Source organism: Phoenix dactylifera, chromosome 7 (assembly GCF_051530095.1).
Source record: "Phoenix dactylifera cultivar Ajwa chromosome 7, Ajwa_hap1_PhDact_Kaust_v1.1, whole genome shotgun sequence".
NCBI classification, from domain to species: domain Eukaryota; kingdom Viridiplantae; phylum Streptophyta; class Magnoliopsida; order Arecales; family Arecaceae; genus Phoenix; species Phoenix dactylifera.
This window is the reverse complement of record NC_143196.1, coordinates 21,111,407-21,119,998: the sequence shown is the minus strand read 5'-3', so window position 1 is coordinate 21,119,998 and position 8,592 is coordinate 21,111,407. Positions and strand designations below refer to the sequence as shown.

At 41.7% G+C, this 8,592-nt stretch overlaps 1 protein-coding gene across 1 annotated transcript; it reads left to right on the top strand.

Annotated features, from left to right (window-relative positions):
• Positions 1-3,040: 3,040 nt before the first annotated feature.
• On the top strand, positions 3,041-7,779 carry LOC103697228 (galactoside 2-alpha-L-fucosyltransferase-like). The gene is made up of 2 exons (XM_008779047.5): positions 3,041-3,453; positions 6,004-7,779. The coding sequence occupies exons 1-2, from the start codon at positions 3,201-3,203 to the stop codon at positions 7,464-7,466; spliced, it is 1,716 nt and encodes a 571-aa protein (XP_008777269.4). The 5' UTR covers positions 3,041-3,200; the 3' UTR covers positions 7,467-7,779.
• Positions 7,780-8,592: the final 813 nt, after the last annotated feature.

Here is an 8,592-nt window from a genome sequence, read left to right as displayed (position 1 = left end):
AATCGCATGCAAGCGACAGAGAACTTGGAAGACCGTCAGAGCACGCCACGAGTTCGGCACCAGTTGCGTCGGTGCCATTCCTAAACCCCGGAGCACCTGTAAGACTAGGTCTGAAGGGGGAAAGCGGAACCCGGCCTGGAGGATGCCCTCATTGATGGCGATCTTCCCTCGAGGAGGATGAGACATCCTCTCCTCAGGCCCTGGGAGCGTGACATTGCAGGCCTCGGGAAGGTGGTACCGAGCCACAAATCCGTCTAAGTCCTCGGCGACCAGTTTTGACTGGATGCTATCTGCTCCCACTTCGCCCATCCCTAATGGCCGATAAATCTACGGTCAGGACGGGGTCAAGAAGGAGGGAAAGGCCGGAACGACTGGGGTGCACTAGTACAGAAAGAAAAAGTATGAAGAGCTCAAAGTAGAAGAGTGGGAAACTCACTTGAAGAGGAGGAAGAACGGCTCCGAGAGCGTCAAAGGAAAAGCAAGCGAACGTTTCGGCGGCAACAATGGTAGCGCAAAGGAGAAACTCGAAAATGTCCGTAAAGAAGAAGACGGACGGGGGAGGGCCCCCGATTAAATAGGCGAAAGGGCAAGTGACACCTTGATGACGCCAGAAGGCGCCTGGCCGCCGAAGGGTCGCTCGCACCCCAAAGGCGAATCGACACCATTAAGGAAGGATGTCCGCCGAAGTCCTCAGGTTGCCAGGTCAGCAGCAACCGCCATACGCCATAAAGAAGGCGGGAAGCTTGAAGCGCGCGCGCCTCTCCGAAGGATGGCGGCAATCTCGAAACATCACTCCCTTCACCTGTTCCCCTTCTGGTTCCAGGCTCGGAAGTGGGGGGCTACTGTTATGGGGGAATTGAGCCGCCATGCCCCACGTGATCGGCACGCGTATCCAGGGAAGCTACAGCTGCCCTATGATCCAGCACTCCGACCCCGAGTCGGACCTCCTCGGCTCCGCAGCCCGACCCCGGGTCGACTGCCCTATGATCTAGCACTCCGACCCCGAGTCGGACCTCCTCGGCTCCGCAGCCCGACCCCGGGTCGGCTGCCCTATGATCCAGCACTCCGACCCCGAGTCGGACCTCCTCGGCTCCGCAGCCCGACCCCGGGTCGGCTGCCCTATGATCCAGCACTCCGACCCCGAGTCGGACCTCCTCGGCTCCGCAGCCCGACCCCGGGTCGGCTGCCCTATGATCCAGCATTCCGACCCCGAGTCGGAGATCTTTTGATAACGACAGGCTATTCTCCAGAGGCACGCCGCGGCCTCCTGCTCCACTACTCCCTGCAACGGCTGTACCCGATGCTGCCCACGATCTCCTGTATCAACCGTACGAAGCGGAGCTCCACTACGCCCTGCCATGACCGTACCCAGCGCTGCTCCACGACGCCCCATAACGGCCATGTCAGTGGCCATTCTATCGTGCCCCACGACGACAAACCCCCCTGAGAGACCTTCCAGCCAGGTATATATGCGGCTGGGGGGAGAAGGGGGGGGATAAGCAATACCTCCCAGAGCACTCTCTCCCACTTGTGATTATCATCTCTCCTCCTCCAATCTCCTCTGACTTGACCGTCGGAGGGCCATCACCACCCTGGTGGTGGTGCAAGGCTTGTTTGCAGGTTCCTTGGCGGAAGGTGGAGCGCAACCAGCACCAACCAAGACAACTCAGGCGGAACCCCGTTCACACCGTCGTGTCAATCGTTCTCGGTTTGGACCACCAGCAACAATACATATATACATATGTACATACATATACATACATATACATATATACATACATATACATATATACATACATATATATATATATATATATACATACATATATATATACATACATACATATATACATACATATATATACATACATATATACATACATATATATACATACATATATATATACATATATATATATATATATATATGTATACATACATACATACATATATATATATATATATATGTATACATACATACATACATATATATATATATATATGTATACATACATACATACATACATATATATATATATATGTATACATACATACATACATACATACATATATATATATATATATGTATCTATACATACATACATACATACATACATATATATATATATATATATATATATATATATATATATATATATATATATATATATATATATATATATATATATATACACACACATACTAAAATGGAGGCCCTACTTTTCTAGAGCTCTTATTCTTAAAATAGCCCATATTAGTAAATAGAGCTTTTTCATTTGTAATGTACCTACCTGTCACATGGGTCATTGGATTACCATAATATTTAATTAATTTTTATTGTATTTTTATAATTATGATCTTGCCTAAAGTGAAAGTACAATAATTAATCGATTAAATTGGGAAGAACGGATGCTTCCTGCTCGAACACGTGGTCTGAGAGGACTTATTGATCCGCTGGTAGTCTCGATGGTGTTGAGTATGACGTACTCACACGGAGGGTAATTATGTCAGAGCCCACAGGAATAACGAGCCGGGCCCTCGGGTGGAGAGGATATTAGTAAAATCAGCCGGCGTGCCCAATACACAATCATTTCTGCCCGCATCGAATATTATTCTGGCGGGGTAGAGGCCCAGTGAAGGCTACTACGCGGGGGTGGGCTTATCCCTTCCTCCCCCCTTCCCCTTTTATCCTAAGCCAAAAAAAAAAAAGGTACAACTATTAATCAACTGGTAAGTTGCATCATATATCTTTTAGATGCAATATTATTAGTATTTTGTATAGCAAAAGTGTATCATAATATTAATATCACAATTTTATTGTAGAAAATAATTAACCTCTGGGGTCTGCTATGTTTTATTCAATTTGTGTTATCAATTCTTGTGCCAAAAATTTCGTACATAAAGAGGGCTTTTACATCTCTTTTTTCTAATTGAGTCTATATTAAATTTAAATATAATCAGAAAATAGAGAAAAAATTGCATTCCCGCAATCGTGCAGGTGTCTGCTAGTTATTTAATTATTTCACACCTCACAGATACTGTACATGGAAAAAGATTGGCCAGTAAACCAAAGCAACCCTGCTGCTCTTTAACATTGTGTCTGCTGACTGTCAGATTCCAGACCGCTTTTGTCCGTCTTGATTTCCCTTGGGAAATTCCCTGCCAAAATCGATGCCCGCATCCTCTGAAGAGAGCTGGTGATGGATATGAAGCGGATCCGGAGGCAGCAATCGTCTCCGGCCGGCCCCTTCGATCCGGAGAGCAATGGGGCTTCTCGACACGGTGCGGAGAAGAGGCCGGCCTCCGGTTTCCTCAGGCCCATAATGATCCTGTTCGTCTGCTTGATGCTCCTGTTGGTCGTCTCCGGTGCCTTCCGGAGCTTGTCGCTCGATCGGCTTCGCGGAGTCGGAGGAGTCCAAGGAAAGGGAGAAGTTGAAATAATAGCAAGAGAAGGTACTGGTCCCCACCATTTCTTCTTTCTTCTTCTAACAGTTTGGTATGTTTCTTTTGTGATTTTGAGAAGAATATTTGCCATTTTAATTAGATTGGTTTGTTGGTTATGGATTTTCTTGTTTCTTTCGCGAATTCTGTGGCTTTCATGCCAAGAGTTTCTCTTTTCCATCTAAAATTTAGTGGATCTGTTAAGAGAAAGAGAGAAAATTAGAAAGTTGTGTTTCTTTTCCCCCTCTTTTCCAAATTGAAGCTCATAGGTTTATGTACGTTAGATAAAATTTTGGTTTGAGAACTAGAAATTTGATAGCTTTTCCAATAGTGAGAATTGCTTCATCGGTACTTCGAGCTGTATTGCGTCATGAAGTATCTCCAGTTTGAATGCTGTCTCGGTGCATTGCTTTGTGTTCATAATGTGTTTAGGATGATAGTATTGAAGTAGATTATAGTACAAATCCATCTTGCAAAACCAAGAATTTATACCTTCCTTAGTGTACTGCATTAGATGTCGCACACTTCTTTTCTCTGGACTTATGTTCTCTGGACTTCTGTATGCTTGTAACTCAATGTGTATTTTGTGGGAGAGCCATTTGTTGTCTGATGAGAAGTTGATAGATGTTCACTTTGATCTGCATTTCTGTAAGCTTGTTACTGGATGTGTCTCCTTTGTTGTGTGCGCATTTGTGGAGGAATGCAAGAGCCTGTTTATAAGTTGTATTGGTAGTGGAATTATGAGCCCTGGCACATGCTTTTCATTTCTATCTTCTACGATAGATTAAGATATGAACTTATTCAATTCCAGAAATCCTGATGTGATTGTTTGGATACACTTTATACTTTCTAAAAAATCTAAAGTAATGCAATGCTCTTTACCTTTTACATTTCGACTGAGATGGTTTCATGATCCCCATAAACTCAAAAGTACCTATTTTTGCCATACGTTAGCTGGATTCTACTACCTGACCAAGATACCAGCATTATACACATATTAGCGTCCTTCTAATACCATTGTTTTTTAAGAAAAATTGAACATTGTAGAATCCTTTGTGAAAGGGATCCATAATTTATGAACAGGATGGCAAGGAAATGAGTATTTTTCTTTTACCTTTTAGGACATCTAACCAGCTAGATACTAAACCAAATTCATGAATTATAAAATATACTTAAGAAATAACAGATACATTGTTATGAGTTTTAGATGGCTTTGACATGGAAATAAAAATGTTTGCTATATGGGGTAAGTAAGACACTTTTTGGCATGAGTCAACTCATGATAATTATTTAATTTGTTGTACTCGATTTCATATCTTATGTTTGAGTTTTGCTCTTACATATGCATAAGAACGATGAAACATAATTCTTTGAGTATGAACATGAAGTTGCTATCTAAAGATATGCATGTGCATGTATCACTAGGCATGCAAATGTAGTTTAGAGTAAGATGAATATAAAACCTCAGAACTTAACAACAGTATATTGATATCCAGGAAAAATAGTTTCACGGATACATGTCTTTCACACTGATGACACCATAGTAAAATATGTTTAGATACTGTATTTAAAACCTATGAGGTAGTACTCTTTCGGTGGGTTCATGCCTAGCGTAATTCAATTTTCACAGCCATCTCTTGTCGTGCTTTCAAATATTAATCAATATTTTGACCTTGAAGTGCCTTACCTGTCTAGATTCTTATAGCAATAGTACCTGCCAGGCAAGTAATAACTGATTTACTATTTTTGGTGGCCTCTACCAAGTCAAATCCAGTTCTCCTGCATATGTCCTCCCCACAGATTTCTAGCTTTGCTCCTTCACTCTTTTTTATTTCCTATATTAATATTTATTTCTCCAAATTAAATGTGGATTGGAGAAGTCTTACATCCTTTTGCTGGGTTGCCATATCTCTTTGTACACAGATCCTGCAACTGTGCACATTCATACACAAACATGCATATTTGGAGCACATATACTTGATTTTCCACACATGGACTTCCACACATATGTATTTATAGCTGCAAGCATTGAAGCATATTGGCATAATTACTTATTGTATGTAATTTATATCTTGTCTAGATTCTTAGTTGCATGCTTTATGCTATTTTTTCATGACTATGTGTGCTCATCCCCCTTATGAGTGCATCTAGCCGAGAAAGCAATGCCATGAGGGGTGAAACATGCGAGAATGGGGAGGTTCCAGATCTGGAAGTTTCAAGATTTGTGGACATTGGAACCTTTTTTAAGGTTCCCAGTTCCTACAAGTTCTCGGTATTGTGGAACCCTGTGGCCTTTTCTGACTTGTTTTTGTAATACCCCCAATCCCTTTCACTCACTTCAGACTGCCTCCATACTAACAGGCCCTAAATATGTTCAAGTCATTAATTGCTAATCATCTGATAGTCCCAAGGTCTTCTTGTTCTTATATGAATTCGAAATTCCCTTGTAACTACTCAATTGCTGTCACCTACAAGGCCTTTTGGTTTTATTAGATCTGTCTGAAAGATGTCTCCATGTTCAAATAGCTTATGTAAGTGCCTTTAAATGTCTGCAATTATTAGGTTCAGAAAATGGATCCTCTGCATCCTCTAGCATGCGAAAGGACAAACTTCTTGGTGGCCTGCTGACTGCTGGATTTGATGAAGAATCCTGTCTAAGTAGGTATCAGGCTGTACTGTACCGTAAAGAATCACCTTACTTACCTTCTCCATATTTGTTGGAAAGGCTGCGAAAGCATGAAGCTCTCCAAAAAAAGTGTGGCCCGAAAACTGAATTGTACAACAAAGCTGTGGAACAGTTGAAGTCTGGTCAGAGTGTTGAGACTGCAGAATGCAATTATGTGGTATGGATATCATATAGCGGGTTAGGGAACAGAATACTAACTCTTGCTTCAGCATTTCTTTATGCTCTCCTTACAAACAGGGTCTTACTTATTGACAGAGGTGCTGATATGGCTGACCTCTTTTGTGAACCATTTCCTGAAAGCTCCTGGCTTCTACCCTTGGATTTTCCTGTTAGCCAGTTTGAGAGCTTTGATATTAAAGCTCCTCAGAGTTATGGAAACTTGCTGGAAAGAAAGGTGATCAGTAACAGCGATGATGGAGCTTCAACAGGATCACTACCTGCTTATGTTTATCTCCACCTTGACCATGATTATGGTGACTTTGATAAGCTTTTCTTCTGTGAAGATGACCAACAAGTCCTTCAAAAGATCCCTTGGCTGCTGTTGAAATCAGATAACTACTTTGTGCCATCCCTCTTTCTGATTCCAAGATACGAAGAACTTAATCAGCTCTTCCCTGAGAAAGACACTGTTTTCCATCATTTGGGACGTTATCTTTTCCATCCCAGAAACCTGATATGGGGTTTGATTACCAGGTACTATGAATCTTATCTAGCTAAGGCAGAAGAAAAGGTGGGCATCCAGATCAGAGTCTTCGATACAGGTACCGGTCCATTTCAGCATGTGTTAGATCAGATTCTTGGATGTTCCCTGAAGGAAAATCTATTGCCTGATATCAGTGCCCACAAATCCCTAGTTTCAACTCCAACTGTAAGATCAAAAGCAGTTCTTATGACTTCTTTGAACTCTGGATACTACGAAAAAATCAGAAACATGTACTGGGAGCACCCAACTGTCACAGGCGAAATTATCAGTGTCTATCAACCAAGCCATGAAGAGTACCAGCAGACAGAAAAGCAAATGCACAACATGAAAGCATGGGCGGAGATGTATCTCTTGAGTTTGACTGATGTGTTGGTGACGAGCGCCTGGTCGGCATTTGGGTATGTAGCTCAAGGTCTTGGTGGTCTAAAGCCATGGATTATGTTCAAGCCTGAAAACCAGACAGTACCTGACCCTCCCTGCCGCAGAGTCATGTCGATGGAGCCTTGTTTTCATGCCCCTCCCTTTTATGACTGCCAAGCGAAGAGAGGTGTCGATACAGGTGCCCTAGTCCCACATGTGAGGCATTGTGAAGACATGAGCTGGGGCCTCAAGCTGGTTGATCAAGATGAATGGTAGCTTTGGCATATCTACTACTTCCATTCAGATAGAACGGTTCATCCTTGTACATGAGGATCTGGCAAGCTATTATTGATCTTGTACTACGATGTTTCTGGCCTATGTTGGTCTTAGATTAGGGCTATGTTCAAATGGCATATCTTGGATAATTTTGAGCAATATTTGATTAAAGAAAGTGGCTCAGCCATTTTTGTTGTATTAGTCATATTGGGTGGTTAGTACATTTGGTGTTAATTCCTGGGAACAATTTATGTACCCTCAACACTCCACGAATTTAATTTAATGATTCAAAGTCCTTTTGCTATGCCAGAAATTTTAAGTTTCAGAAATTGACATTGTTTGGCATATGGAGTAATTATTGATTACTCATAAGAGGTTTTATTAGGCCTTTATCAACATTCACATTGTGCTTTTCCTGAATTTTTCCAAGTACATTTTGCGCAGGAAGGATAGCAAAATCTCTAGTTTTAAACATATTGAGTCAGGCCCTCCATTTTAGGTATTCATGGAGTGTATGTTGGGCTTGTCCGGGGTTCCTCAGCCCCTTACTGTTGAGTTGCTTCCTTGTATCCCTATGGTCCAGGCGGTCCTTGTACAAATACTCTACTCAATGAAACCACCTTACTTATTAGAAAGAAAAAAACAGAGAATAAAAAAAAGACATTGAGTCTGGTCCTTGTACAAATTATGTGCTTTTTGTTAATTACTGTCTCCAGTTCGCAAGGTCAGAAGCTATCCATGTGGACGAACATTACAGCCTCTTAAGTTAGAAAAGAAGATAAAAACTGTAGAAAAATTCCAGTGGTGTAGCAGGAAACGCACTGAATAATCAAAAAGAGTATATTCAAAGGGGTACCGATCAATTTTGGACGTATCTGGATAGCCTATTAGTAGCAGGAAGAAAACAGAGAATCTGAAAGAGCTATATAAGATGTTCATTTGTAGAGTTTTCATTGTTTCTCCTCAGGGTTATACTCTAGCTAAGAAAAGAAATTTCATGTGACCTTTGTACTACATTCCATTTGACACGTTGCAAGTCCAAATAAATCGTTAATGAATTTGAGCAAGGACGGAGGCTATTCTTTAGAAAGAACTAATTTGAGCAAGGACGAAAAATTGATTTTGA

Bases quoted from the DNA above. Each gene is read 5' to 3' on its own strand.
- LOC103697228 (XM_008779047.5), top strand. From the start codon at position 3,201: ATGGATATGAAGCGGATCCGGAGGCAGCAATCGTCTCCGGCCGGCCCC. The intron at 3,454-6,003 runs GTACTGGTCCCC...TGCAATTATTAG, and splicing joins TGAAATAATAGCAAGAGAAG to GTTCAGAAAATGGATCCTCT.